Source organism: Fundulus heteroclitus, chromosome 5, assembly GCF_011125445.2.
Source record: "Fundulus heteroclitus isolate FHET01 chromosome 5, MU-UCD_Fhet_4.1, whole genome shotgun sequence".
Classification (NCBI taxonomy): domain Eukaryota; kingdom Metazoa; phylum Chordata; class Actinopteri; order Cyprinodontiformes; family Fundulidae; genus Fundulus; species Fundulus heteroclitus.
In genome coordinates this window covers 44,087,074-44,101,598 of record NC_046365.1, presented here as the reverse complement: position 1 = coordinate 44,101,598, position 14,525 = coordinate 44,087,074, and the positions used below count along the sequence as shown (strand labels likewise).

General features: G+C 52.3%; 1 protein-coding gene across 1 annotated transcript; it reads left to right on the top strand.

Moving 5' to 3' along the window:
* Positions 1-4,591: 4,591 nt before the first annotated feature.
* aftpha (aftiphilin a) lies at positions 4,592-14,525 on the top strand. The gene is made up of 10 exons (XM_036136686.1): positions 4,592-4,953; positions 6,409-7,745; positions 8,815-8,975; positions 9,385-9,514; positions 10,559-10,615; positions 10,709-10,831; positions 10,916-10,976; positions 11,466-11,549; positions 13,388-13,511; positions 13,603-14,525. Exons 2-10 carry the CDS (start codon positions 6,438-6,440, stop codon positions 13,745-13,747), a joined length of 2,193 nt encoding a protein of 730 aa, XP_035992579.1. The 5' UTR covers positions 4,592-4,953; positions 6,409-6,437; the 3' UTR covers positions 13,748-14,525.

The following is a 14,525-nucleotide window of genomic DNA, read 5'->3' as shown; positions in this document are numbered from 1 at the left end:
TCTAACTGCACGGTTTTTACCCATAATAAATCCCAGATCCGTCCGTCCGTCCGTTGTCTTCCGCTTATCCGGGGTCGGGTCGCGGGGGTAGCAGCTTCAGTAGGGAGGCCCAGACGTCCCTCTCCCCAGCCACTTGGGCCAGCTCCTCAGGAGGAACCCCAAGGCGTTCCCAGGCCAGCAGAGAGACATAGTCCCTCCAGCGTGTCCTGGGTCTTCCCCTGGGTCTCCTCCCGGTGGGACGTGCCCGGAACACCTCACCAGGGAGGCGTCCAGGAGGCATCCTGACCAGATGCCCGAGCCACCTCAACTGGCTCCTCTGGACGTGGAGGAGCAGCGGCTCTACTCTGAGTCCTCCCCGGATGACTGAGCTCCTCACCCTATCTCTAAGGGAGAGCCCAGACACACTACGGAGAAAACTCATTTCAGCCGCTTGTATCCGGGATCTCGTTCTTTCGGTCACGACCCAAAGCTCGTGACCATAGATGAGGGTAGGAACGTAGATCGACCGGTAAATCGAGAGCTTGGCCTTTTGGCTCAGCTCTCTCTTCACCACAACGGATCGGTACAGCGCCCGCTTCACAGCAGACGCTGCACCAATCCGCCTGTCCATCTCCTGCTCCATCCTCGCCTCATTCGTGAACAAGACCCCAAGATACTTGAACTCCTCCACTAGGGGCAGCACATCCTCCCCAACCCGGAGAAGGCACTCTACCCTTTTCCGGTTCAAGACCATGGTCTCGGATTTGGAGGCACTGATTTTCATCCCGGCCGCTTCGCACTCGGCTGCGAACCGCTCCAGTGAGAGCTGTAGATCACGCCCTGATGAAGCCAATAGGACCACGTCATCCGCGAATAGCAGAGACGCAATCCTAAGGCCACCAAAACGGATCCCCTCAACACCTTGGCTGCGCCTAGAAATTCAGTCCATAAAAGTTATGAACAGAATCGGTGACAAAGGGCAACCTTGGCGGAGTCCAACTCTCACCGGAAACGAGTCCGACTTACTGCCGGCAATGCGGACCAGACTCTGACACCGGTCGTACAGAGACCTGACAGCCCTTATTAAAGGGTCCGGTACTCCATACTCCCGGAGTACCCCCCACAGGATCCCTCGGGGGACACGGTCGAATGCCTTCTCCAGATCCACAAAGCACATGTAGACTGGTTGGGCAAACTCCCATGCCCCCTCCAGAATCCTGCTGAGGGTGTAGAGCTGGTCCAGTGTTCCACGGCCAGGACCAAAACCACACTGCTCTTCCTGAATCCGAGATTCGACTATCCAACGGACCCTCCTTTCCAGAACCCCTGAATAGACCTTACCAGGGAGGCTTAAGAAATATCTAAATCCCAGATATTTATTTTTTTCAGTACAAAGTGTCTGATCCAAAACAAAATGTGATCTGTTGTGTTTTGGTCCAGCCGGCTGTTTAAAACTAAAGGTGGTCTGGAATAAATATCCAGATTTATTGGGCTGTGGAAACAGTCACAAGCAGTAATATTATAATCTACAACTTCCTCTTCCTGATACAGATACTGAGGTGAAATTATGACCATTCAACACATTTGCTGCCTTTCAAAAACTGGTGTCACCTTTTCTGTTAACTGCCTCATCCAGAGGCGACCTCCGCATCAGCATCACTGACGCCGTCTCCTGGCCATCCAGGATAAAACAGCGTCAGCTTCAGCCACATGGTAGATTTTAACCAAAAGATCCGCATAAAGTTTGTGGGGGTCAGACCACGTTTATCTGTGGGGGGTATGACGGTAAAGCTAGGGAGCATTTAGTCGTTGTTTCAGCTAAATATAACAGGCCTGTTAACTGCAATAACGCCAAACTGCAACAAAATGTAACTAAAAATCCTTTTCTGGCTCTAAACCAGGTGTAGCCGTTAAATTCAGTTGTTCCGTCCCGTCAGGTGAATCAAGTCTGGATCTTATCAAAGCAAAGAATCCATTTTTCTTTCCTTTCATCAAATTCAAAGCAAGAGGCAGAAATGTGTTAAAGACCCACCCAGGATCAGGAGCTGCAGTTTCCCTCGCTGAAGCGTCCGGCGGTTCTGCTGCAGTCTGTGGATCTGTGCCGGAACCAGCAGGACGGAGAACCGTGTAGAAAGAGGAAGTTAGGATCAGCTCAGATAGCGCTGGGTGACTCCATAACAGAAGGAGATGTGGAAACGCTCCGTTTCCTCTGACGCCTCGTTGCTTAGCGCCACCAGCAACATCCCCAAACCCTCTGACCCACATTATTATTATTATTATTATTAGTAGTAGTAGTAGTAGTAGTAGTATTATTATGATATTTTTATTGATTTTAAAGGTCGCAGGAAGAAGTGCAGACCCAGGACGGCTGCGTCTTCAGGAGTCTGACTTCTCCTCAGGCAAACCGCCGGGTCCACCTGTGAGGCCCTTCAGGTGTTTCACACGCTGCATGACGACAGACATCAGGGCGACGATGTCAACGGTCCGTTTCTGCAGGGCAGGGATGATGGTGGAAGAACCTGAGCAGAATCTTCATCGAAGTGATTCTTCCTGTTTAATGCGTCTGATGAGGGGAAGCTATGTAACAGTTTGATGAGCGCTCTCATTAAATAGGAACTAGTGGACACAGTTAGTCCTCTGTTTTGGTATTATAGTGCCAGGGGCGCAGCTATGGGGGGGGGGGGTCTGGGCCCAGTGAAGATGGGGGGGGGGGGGGGGGGCTGTGACAGCTGAAGATAACAGGGGATTACTGTGTAGAAGTGAATCTGTAAGCGCCTGGATCCACCTGTAGGTGAGATGTTTGTGATAAGGTGACGTTGACTGCAGCTGATCTACAACTTTTATCTATTTAATAAACTCTAACGCCCGTTTCTTCCTCTTATTTTCACCAGAGGCAGATGGAGCAGCCAGGGATGCAGCTCTACTTTAACATATTTCTATCAGGACACCAGCATCACCGCCGCCAGGCCTCCATGCTGCTGCCCAGACCCGCAGGTCGCCACCAGGTGGCGTTAGGGAGCAACCATGTTATTTAAAGTAGAGCTCAGGCACCCTGCCGTTTGGAGAAGTTTTAAACTCGTTCTCTCACATCATTGTGTGTTGTTGGACATCTACAGACTTTCATAGAGGCCGTTCATCACAGACGCCTGTATTGTGATTTAAAGATGCTTCCACACCAACATTTAATGAATTATACAACAACAGACGTCAAGGTGACGGGTCTGTGGTCATTTGTGGTCATGGTGGGTTTCTTTGGCCCACCTGTGTATGAGGTGATACAACATTGGCATCCTCAGGTGTCCTTAATTAGTCTATTTGTCCCAGTGAGAGGTTATATGGTAACGTTCAGAAGATCTTCAGCATCTTGCTGCAAACGCTGAAGGACTGACGCTTCTTCATGAAGTACAGATGTTCCCTCAGGTAGACATCTTCACTGCTGCATCTTCAGCCCAGCCTCCTGTCCGTGGTTACGCTTCATAACTGTCCAAAAGAAAAAGTAGGAGGAAAGCTTTAAAATACAGGATAACAGAACCAGAACCATTTATTCTCAGAACCGTGACCATGAAACATTTCTTAGTTCAGTCTGAACTGGATCTCTGGTTCTGGACCTGAAGCTAACGAAGCAAACCGGACTTTACTGCAGCTGAGTAAATACAAGAAGGAATGTATCAGAGTTAATCCTGTGTGCAGAACAAAGATTTCATCAAAAATATGAAATAAATATTTCATTTCAGGATTTAATGCTAATACTTAATCTGAAAATAAAGCTAACCAAATGTTTTTGTTTCAACACAATATATTCTCTGTGTCTGATTCTTTAATGGTAAGAAATATTAATTTTATGAGTAAAAACTTGATCATCAGGCAGCAGAAAGAATTATTAAGAGTAATCTGACATTTTTTATGAATATTGAAATTAGGGTTGTACGATTTTACCAAAAATCTAAATTGTGATTTAATTTTGACTTTTCTCTGCTTTAACCACAATTGCCAAAAATATTCTGTAGATAAAAATGTTTGTAAACAAGGACTATTTAAAACAAGAAATGTAACTGTTTTAATTAATCAGAATATTATTATTCAAGATAAGAGCTTTTAATTGAGTTGGACATCAATCCTTTTTAAACATAAAGTGCAACCAACAAACCAGTCCATGTATTAAACAGTCTGACCAGAGCTTAATGCTGTGGTGAGATTCCTGAAAGTTTCTGGTAAAACTATGATTATATAAACTCTAAAACAAGTAATAAACTAGATTATCTCACTGCTGCAGCTCTCCTCCATGTGGAGAAAACCCACTTTAAACATTTTACTGACGCCTAAAGAAAGTCTGATCCGTTAATTCTTACTTAGACAAAAACTGCAGACCTCTGATTTGGAAACTGTGTTTTTTTATTGCGATTATCTTGCAGATGTGATTAATTGTGCCGCCCTAATTGAAATGTAAAATAGATTGATTGGTACATTTTTTATGGAAATTATCGGAAAACGTGTTTCTAACATTATGTTTGGTGGTTTGGAGTCAGAACTGCTTTCTAAACTGAGGCGACAGGAGAAGTGACGAATTTCAGCGCCTCTCTTTTTTCAGGTGAAACCGGAAGTTTTAACAGCCAGAACCAGCTGGCGGAGAAGTTTGTCTCCACCGGGCCTCCGTAGAACCGAAGAACGTCTTTCCTAACTTTTCTAATAACCCGGAGAGGAGCTGCGGGCCCCGGTTGGCCGGAGGGGTGTTCCGCAGGGAGCTGAACTGATTTCCAGGTGAGGTCCTGCCTCCCGGAACTACCTGTTCCACCTGGAAACTTTGGAGCCGCGGGCAGCCTGGCTGGGAGCGCTGCATGCTGGGAGGACCGAGCAGCTGACGGACTCCACCTTCAGCTCCAGCCGCCTCACGCCGCCCAGCCGGCCGCCGCTGACCACCGCTGGACACCGCTGTCTTCTCATCGAGTCATGGACCTGCGGGACCGGAACCTGACGGTAAGCGGCACCGGCTGTCCGGGTCGGACGGATCCGCCTGGAGGAGCTAACGCTGCGGCTAGCTGGGGCAAAAGGCTTGTTGTTGTTCCTGGAGTTAGGCTCGGTTCTGAGTGGACCTGCTGCTTTACCGAGCCGGACAGGCCCGAACCTGCGGGTTCTGCTGACTTATGACATCATGACAGGGTTGGTTGCGGTAATTTGTGACGTAATTCTGTCAATTGTTTTATCAGTCCACAGATTAGCTAAACTAAGCTAAGCTAGCTGCTGTGAAGCAGAGGTTCGGCCTCTAAGTTGGACTCTTCCTCTAACTGGACCTGGCTGTGGGTGAGCCCAACGTGTTCCGACATCCTGCTCCGTGGTCCTTAAAGCCCCGACCATGATGGACCCTCCTCCCGCTGCCGGGCTGGTCCCCTGCTAGCCTGTTAGCATGCTAGCCTGTTAGCATGCTAGCTGCGGCTAACGGCTGGATGGAGGGGGATCAGGTGGAGCCGCCAGCTAACAGGTTCGGCTTGGTCAGAAACACCTGCTGGGGCTGCAGGCGGGGTTCTGACTTCCAGCGCCTCTAAGGTTCGGTTCGGTTCTGGTTCTGGTTCTTCTTTTGGCCAGTTTCTGGTTCTGTTCCCATCTGTTCTGACACTGATCTGGGATTCTGGTTCTGACCCTGATCTGGGATTCTGGTTCTGACCCTGATCTGGGATTGGTGTCTGGTTCTGACCCTGATCTGGGATTCTGACCCTGATCTGGGGTTCTGGTTCTGACCCTGATCTGGGGTTCTGGTTCTGACCCTGATCTGGGACAGGTGCCGTCACGGCGCAGGGCCTTAACACGTCTCAGAGGTGTTTCCTGCAGACTAACCGGTCTTTCTGGATCAGCACCTGCATCAGGTGTGTGGCTCCTCCCCCTGCACAGGTGCTTCTCTCAGGAGAAGCGGAAGTTGTTGACGGTTGAAGAAGATTCTGACAGACCGGTCCGAGCAGCAGCGGTTGCTAGGAGGAGGAACTTGGGCGGTGCTGCCAGTGGGAGGACCGGCTGGTCCTGAAGTTCTGGGTGGGATGGGGCCCGGTGGGGGGGGGGGGGTTCTGGCTGTCCCAGCAGGTTCCTGTGAACAGAGCAGCTGCTGCTCTCAGGTGACCAGGTGTGAAACTCCCACAGAGGCTGTTTGCCGTAGAGTCGGGAGGAGGAGGAGGAGGAGGAGGAGGAGGAGGAGGAGGAGGAGGAGGAGGAGGAGGAGGCCCCACTGATGGTGGAGGCGTTCTGGACCGGCTTCACTTCCTGTTTCTCACTTCCTGTTTCCTGCCTGATGCTGGACGGTTCCTCAGACCTGCAGGTCAGCGGTGGTTCTGTTGTCTCACGGCTCTCTCTCTCTCTCTCTCTCTCTCTCTCTCTCTCTCTCTCTCTCTCTCTCTCTCTCTCTCTCTCTCTCTCTCTCTCTCTCTCTCTCTCTCTCTCTCTCAGGTGTAGCCCAGGTGACTCAGCGGCGCATCATGGAACCCGGCGTGATCCGCCTGTTCTCGTCGTCACCGCCGCCGATGGAGGACGGCGGCGAGGAGGAGGACGATGAGTTCGGGGACTTTGACGCGTTCTCCGGCGTTCCCAGCAGCATCAGCTTCTCAGAGTTCGACACGCCGACCACCTTCAACCAGAGCCAGGCGCTGGACGCCACGTCCCCCCCCGACGTCCACAGCGGCGCCGTGGCGGGCCTCGGCCGCGCCGCCGCCAACGGATCCTGCGTCCCCGAGCTGACCAAGGCCAACGGCGTCGGGCCCCTGGACGGCAGTCCCTCAGAAAGGACTGAGACGAGGAAGACGGTGTCCTCCTCGCTGGACTGCAACGGGCGGGACACGGAGGTTCTGACTAACGGGTTTGGGACCGAGGACCCTCAGGACCCGGGGGCCAGCCCCGAGGGCCACTTTGCAGATTTCGCCTCGTTTTCCGGCTCCGAAGGGCCGAGCGAGACGGACAGTCGGCCGCAGACGGCCGTCCTGGACGGCGAGACGGAGCGGCGAGCGTCCCCCGAGGACGCGGTCAGGGACAGAGTCCAGGCGCCCGCGGGCTCCTGCAACACAGACCGGGGCCCCCAGAGGGCCGCTGTGACCCCGGAGCCCTCAGACTCTGATTGCACGGCGGACCGTCTGTCCCTGAACGGGGACAGTGGGGGGGACGGGGAGCCGGCGGGGGACACGGACGGCGGGGGGGACGGGGAGCCGGCGGGGGACACGGACGGCGGGGGGGACGAGGAGCCGGCGGGGGACGGGGACGGCGGGGGGGACGAGGAGCCGGCGGGGGACACGGACGGCGGGGGGGGCCAGTCGGACGAGAAGAGCTCGGAGACGTCTCTGGGACGCCTGCTGTCCACGGACGCCCTGGAGGAGCTGGGGGACATGAGCACCACCGGCTCCGTGCCGTCGCCCCCCCCACAGGGGGCCACGCCCCCCGAGGACGACTTTGCAGACTTCGAGCAGCTGGAGGTCCAGAAGGAACCGGACTCCCTGCCGGGTTCTGGTTCCGCTGCAGAACCCGGCGGCGCCGAGCAGGACGACGACTTCGGGGACTTCAACTCCCCCCGGCGTCTCAGCGGCGGGCGCCAGGCGGACTTCCCCCCCAGCGACAGCTTTGGGAACTTCAGCGCCGCCGAGGATTCTGGGTGGAGCGCCTTCGGCGAGCAGCAACAGGCGGGGGAGGGGGAGGAGGCCTGGGCGGCGTTCAGCTCGGTGCCGAGCGCAGACGAAGCGGGTCGGGAAGGTCCGAGTCCTGCCGTCAGCGAGGACACGGGCAGCACCGGGACACACCTGGTAAGGTCCAGCAGGTCGGGTTACCGGTACCGGTCGGTACCGGTCGGTACCGGCTGGTACCAACCGGTACCGGTGAAACTCAGCAGCAGTAAAGTCCGCTTTGCTTCTTTAGCTTCAGGTCCAGAACCAGAGATCCAGTTCAGACTGAACTAAGAAATGTTTCATGGTCATGGTTCTGAGGATAAAGTGGTTCTGGTTCTGGTTCTGTTAGTTACATAAAGCTCCTTTTTCTTTTGGTTCTGAATGGGTTCAGTCAGAGACCGGCATGGAGTCCCGGTCCGGTCCACAGTGGAGGATTCTAACCTTTCAGCGCTTTATTTAACCCGACCGACCCGGTCTGTTCTGAAGCCTTAAACTTTGGACCCTGGAGCTGAACGGTACCGGTCCGATGTCTCGGTTCTACCTGCCTGTCTGCAGATAATTAGGAGAACCTAAATCCTCTTAATCAGCAGCTGGCTGGTTCTGTTCTGACTGGACCGGGCTTAAATCCCAACCAGAACCGCAGACCTAAAGAGTCTGCGGTTCTGGTTGGTTTTATTCGGGTTGAGATTAACGACTTTGGAAAATAATCTGGTTTTTTTTATCTTAATATTGTGATTTAATGCGATTATTTTGTTTTAATTTATCAGATCTTCTTAATCAACAAATCGTTCTGTTTCTGCGTCTCGCAGCAGAACCAACAAACCGGTCCAGAATTAAATGTCTGACCAGAACCTAACGCTGTCTGCTAAAACTATAATTATATAAACTGTAAAACTATTAATAAACCAGATTATCTGCTGCAGCAAAGTAAAGAACGTCTGATCCGTTAATTGTTCTCTAGACTAAAACTGCGATTTTATTTTATTATTAAATGTGATAAATTGTTCAGCCCTAATGGAGACGCCGTCTTTATCAGAACTTTCTGAAGAGATGTCCTGCAGGTCCAAACAGAACCTCCTCCTTAAGGAGGAGGTTCTGAGGAGGTCACCAGGATGAAACGGTTCTGACCCAGCCGGAGTGCTCAGGGCGGTTCTGACCCGGTTCTGACCCGGCTCAGGGTGACGGTGCTGCTCTCATCCTCCTGCAGGTGGCGCTGTCCAGCCGTCTGCAGACGTTGTTCCTCAGCTGTTTCCCCGCAGACGCCCCCCCGAGCCAGCAGGAGGACCGGGTTCTGACGCTGGGGGTTCTGCTGGAGCCCGGAGGGGACCGGCCGGCGCCCAGAACCCAGGAGCGGTCCGGATGGAGCCGGTGGGTGGTGGTACCGACACTCGTCTCCTGGGGAACCGCCTCAGGAGGACGTTCCTCTGACGTTCCTCTGACGGTTCCTCTGACGGTTCCTCTGACGGTTCCTCTGACGGTTCCTCTGACGTTCCTCTGACGGTTCCTCTGACGTTCCTCTGACGTTCCTCTGACGTTCCTCTGACGGTTCCTCTGACGTTCCTCTGACGTTCCTCTGTTCCTCTGATGGTTCCTCTGACGTTCCTCTGACGGTTCCTCCGACGTTCCTCTGATGGTTCCTCTGACTGTTCCTCTGTTCCTCTGACGGTTCCTCTGATGGTTCCTCTGACGTTCCTCTGTTCCTCTGACGTTCCTCTGACGTTCCTCTGACGGTTCCTCTGACGTTCCTCTGACGTTCCTCTCTGTTTCGTGGCTGCAGGTCGGCGCCGGGCGGCGTGTGGACGCAGCTGCAGGACGTCCATGAAGCTCTGGGGCTGCGGTACCAGTGGGGGGGTTCCCACTGCAACAAGGTTCTCCTCTGCTGCCTCGGCATCGACACCAGAAACATCGTAAGTGGTTCTGCTGGTTCTGCTGGTTCTAGATGGTTCTAAATGTTCCTCCTCAGCTGAAGCTCGAGGCTCTGAATCCGTTTCTGATGTCTTTCTGTGACCGAGGTGAGAACCCAGGGTTCTGTTGTCGGTTCTGAGGAGAACCAAACATCTCCTCCTCCATCCATCAGAACAAGAGATGGACCTTCATGTTCTGCAGCAGCACTTCCTGCTTTTGTCTCAGCTTCACTCATCCGTTAACATCCACCTTCCAATCTTCCTAGATTAAAAACTATATTTATTATATTTATTTCCAGCTTTGTAGTCGGGTTCTGTGTTCTATGTCTGCACTGAGAACAGAGGAGCTCTCCATGGTAGCTGCCTGTCAGACCGCGCTGAGGGAAGAACGGATCGCTGCTAAATGTCCAGAAACAGAACAGTCACTAGATTAGTTTTTATTAAAGCTAAATAAAATAATAAGTTCTAAGGTCAGAAAAGTCTGACAGTCACTGCGGCCGTCGTCTAGTTTCCCTTAAATACGACAGCAGCTGGTTTTAATAATAGATTTTAACATTTTATGGCAGTTAAACTGAGTTTAAACTGATTATGATTAGAATGTGTGTGCAAATCTTCAGCAGTGATGCTGCATCACCTGCTTCACCTGTTTCACCTGCTTCACCTGTTTCACCTGTTTTAAGTCATCCTGAAGGCAGTGACCACCTAAATGTAGCAGGAACCCTGAATGTCTGCAGGTCTCACAGGCAGCTCCTCCTCAGTAGAACCTGCTGGAGGTTCTGAAGGCAGCAGGTGCTGATCCAGAACCTCTGCTGGACCTTAGCAGAGGTTCTGGCTCTGAGAGCAGGAAGGGAACCCAGTGGCTGTCATACAGGAAGTGATGCGGCTTTCTGACAGGAAGCTCAAAGTGTTTCCTGTTCCTCGGGTCGATCCTTCATAGATCAACGGTTCCTGCGCTGGCCCTGTGTTCTGGTTCTGAAGGATCCTGGTTCTAAAGGAACCTGGTTCTGAAGGATCCTGGTTCTGAAGGCCTTTTCTTTCTTCCCTCAGCTGTTCACCGGACAGAAGAAGCAGCCGGTCATTGTGCCGATGTACGCCGCCGGCCTGGTGAGTTCCCCGCAGCTGTTCCTCAGCTCTGCCTCCAGAACCTTTTGGGTCTGTGGTGGGCCGGTACCAGCGAGTGACTGCGTGTTCTTTCAGGGGATGCTGGAACCGACCAAAGAGCCCGTGAAGCCCGTCTCTGCTGCAGAGATGATCGCCTCCATCGCTCAGACGCCTCCTGCAGCCGCGGAGAAGAGCTCGTGTCCGTCGGACCCGGCGCAGGTGGGACCGACTCACCGGACTCACTGTGAAAAGGTTCTGGAGGCAGAACCGCTGCGTTCTAAACGTTCCCTGTCCGTCCAGCAGGAGGCGCTCCCGCCGGTCCAGTTCGACTGGAGCAGCAGTGGCCTTACCAACCCTCTGGACGGTAGGTGGTCGTCTCTGCTGCCGCCTCTGGTCCTCCGCAGAACCGCAGAGCTCAGTAGAACCTCAGCAGAACCTCAGTAGAACCTTAGCAGAACCTCAGTAGAACCTCAGCAGAACCTCAGCAGAACCTCAGCAGAACCTTAGCAGAACCTCAGCAGAACCGCCTGACAAAACGATCCGTTTGTGGGTTGGTTCAGCTTCCACTGGTTCTGTTCCGGCAGCACTGACCCGGACGTTCTTCGTCGTCAGAACCATTCGTTCCAGATTAAAATCTGGTTCCGCCTCAGAACCATCAGCAGAGCGTCAGCCGGTCCGGTCCACAGGAAAGCGGACCGGCTGACGCTCCGCGTTCTCTTCGGCGCCGTGATCTTGGTCCACAGGCGTCGTTCTTCCCGCCGTGTTCTGGTTGCGCTCTGCTCTCGCCGGTTCTGTTGAGTTTGGACTGAACCCGGCGCCGACGCTGCATGACTGTCTCTCTCTCTCCGTCCAGCCAGCGCCGGCTCGGCTCTGCTCAACCTGGATTTCTTTGGTCCGGTGGAGGATTCAGGCTCCAGCAGCTCAGCCTCCATCCCAGGTCAGCAGCTGCTCCCCTCCTCTTCCTCACCTCCTCACTCATCCCACCTCAGAACCTCAGAACCTCAGACCCTCAGACCCAAACACGCTCCACCATCCTGAGCCCTGTGTCCCAGAACCGGCTCAGATGTTCCTGGACTCTGTAGTAGAACCTGTAGCTGCGGTTCCACCTTCACGGTCCGGTCCGCTTCCTCTCGCTCAGGTTCTGCAGAATATTCCCGTAGGCGACAGGAGAACCGGACCGGGTTTTCTCTCAGACGTTTAGAACCGAGGCGTAGAACGTGATCTAACAAAAACACAGGTGAGTGATGTCACCTGTGTTTTTGTTGCCATGACAACAGTTTATATATTTAGAAACGATCCTGGACCAGAACCTGAACCCAGGACCTTCTTGCTGCAGCGCCGCCGACTGGAGACACCGAGAATGACGCCTTTGACAAAGACTGAAGTAAAACCAGGAGAAATGAAGTCAGACAAAGTGAAATGTCTCCAGAACCGTTCTGCTGATCCGGGTTCAGCTTTAATCATAAAACTACGGAGCGGACTAGACAGCGGTTCTGATCCGGGTCGTAGTAAACGGGCCCTGCAGGCCGCCTGTGAGACCGACCCAGGCCCGGTTCTGTCCGGAACTACAACCGTCGATTTGGCTCCGAGTCAGACAGGAAGTGAGACACGGTAGAACCTCCGCTTTTCAAAGTAAAACCGGTGTGGAGGCTGTTTGCTCCATTATCGCTGCACAAAACACGTGGAAATTAAAATCTGAAAAACTTCTTAATCAAAAAAGGTTTTGACAAATGTCGCTGTTTTTTCAGATTTATTATTTTTTTAATTTCAAAGATAAAGAAAATTCATTAAAAAAATCTGATTTATTTTTTAGAAAAACATTATTTACTGATTTTATTTTCAAACCTGTGAAGTGGATGTGATCTGTAAAACGCAATTTTAAAAAATGCAATTCGTAAAACTCAATCTGAAACAGAAATTTGAAAAAATTAAGAAATTAAAGTAAAATCTGAAAAATAATTTTTAAAATTTCTTTGTTGATAAAATGTGTGAAAACAGCAAAGTTTTACTAAAACCCTTTTTTGATTGAGAAGTTTTTCAGGGTTTCTGGGTTGCATTTGTTTAACTTCCCTTTACTGACCGTGTTGTTTGCAGCGATAACGGAGCAGAAGCTCTCCTCTCCCACAGAGGAGCCAAACCTCCTGAAGACAGGAAGTTCTCATTCCTGCTGCTTCCTGCTTCCTGCCACACCAGCTTGGCTTTACGCCGTCTCCATTTCTGCTATATTCTGCCATGAACGTCGCCGGTGGAGGTCCGTAGAGGAACCGCTAGCTCCGTGCGTTCTGAGGAAGTCAGATCGGAGCGTGAGCATCCAGGGTGTTTTCAGCTTAAGGTGAAGTGAAGACGTTTGTTGAGCAAAGTATGGCTACGTCCTTCTGGGCCGACCAGCTGCTGTTAGCCAAACCGTTAGCCGCGCTGCGCTAGCTAGCCTGCTGCCCGATAAACCCGCCTACTGTTAGTTCTCCGCCTGCTAATCGGTGATTCCTGAACGTTCTCCAAACCAAACGCACGTTTTCCCTGAATCCGCCTGTTTGGGAACCTGTTTGGGAACCGAGGCGTCGCCCCCTGCTGTCCAGGGAACGAACAGCAGGGGGCGACGCCTGATCACTTCTCAGGTTAAACATCATGTCCAGGTTTAAACATCCTGAAAACTCATCAGAGGGATCATTTCATTCAGCAAAGGTTTGAGATGTTGAGACGTGTTAGACGTTCTGTGACCTCCTTCCTGTCGGTTCCGTCTCCTTCCACCTGGGTCACCTCTGTCCCGTCCCTCAGGTGTGGACCCGGAGCTGTTTGAGCTCACCACCGCCAAGCTGGACTCCAGCGGTGCGGGCAGCCGGGTGGCCGACGCCTTCGCCCGCCTCATGTCCACCATGGAGAAGACCAGCACGTCCACCAGGTGAGTGGCGGTGCGGTTCCTGCGGTGCGGTTCCTGCAGCGCGGCGTAGGTGAGAACCGCTCTGAGCCCGGCTGTGTCTCCCCCCCGACAGGAAGCCCAGGAAAGACGAGAACCTGAGTGAAGAGGCCTCCAAGGTGATCGCATCGCTGCCCGACCTCTCCTTCATGCAGGCCAAGGTGCTGATGTTCCCCGCCACGCTGACGCCGCTCTGCTCGCAGGCCACGCCCCCCGACTAAAGCCCCGCCCACTACACAACTGGACCGGCCCATTTAACACGCATCACTTCCTCATTTAGATGTTAACCTTTGTGATTATTTTTTTTTCCCCCTCTTTTAGTTCCTCTGAATAAAGTTCAGCATTTCTGATGGGGGTGTGTACATAATCAGGGATTCATGTTTGATTTGGATGATTCTGCTTTTATTTTGGCGGGATTGTGAAGGAAACACTGGCTGAAGCGCTTAAACAGAAGTGGAACACTTAGAAGTCTATAAAGTATGAGTTGTTACGTTTCTATAAACATATAGAGTCTTTATAAATCTATTTATGGACTTGACACCACACTGCCTGCAGAATCCGGCTGAATGTTCGTCCCTCGTTCCGTTCCGAGGCCTTAGTTCCCCGTGTCCTGCGGCTGCGCTCCATCCACCGTCTGAAGCTGTCCTTCCTGTCCGTCCGCTTTGGGTCGGAACCACAGAGTTTGGGCCAGTGAAGGAGTTAAGGGACCAACCTGTCTGTGTGTCTGTTGTTTTTTTGTTCTTTGCTCATACTACTGTCGCCGTCTCCCAGGAGGATTTTGCACATTGTAAAGATGAATTGGATGTAATCATAGTTCACTGTGGCTTTAGACCGTGTACAGGTAAACTATGGACTGTAAATGTTCCCGGGACTTCCCATGGAAAACCGCTGAATCACAGGAGAACCTGTGAGGAGGTCACCATGCATGCTCGGGTGCTTTTCAGACTGGAAACGTGTAAATTTTAGTGTACACAAGAAATTAAAATAATTTAAGAGGAA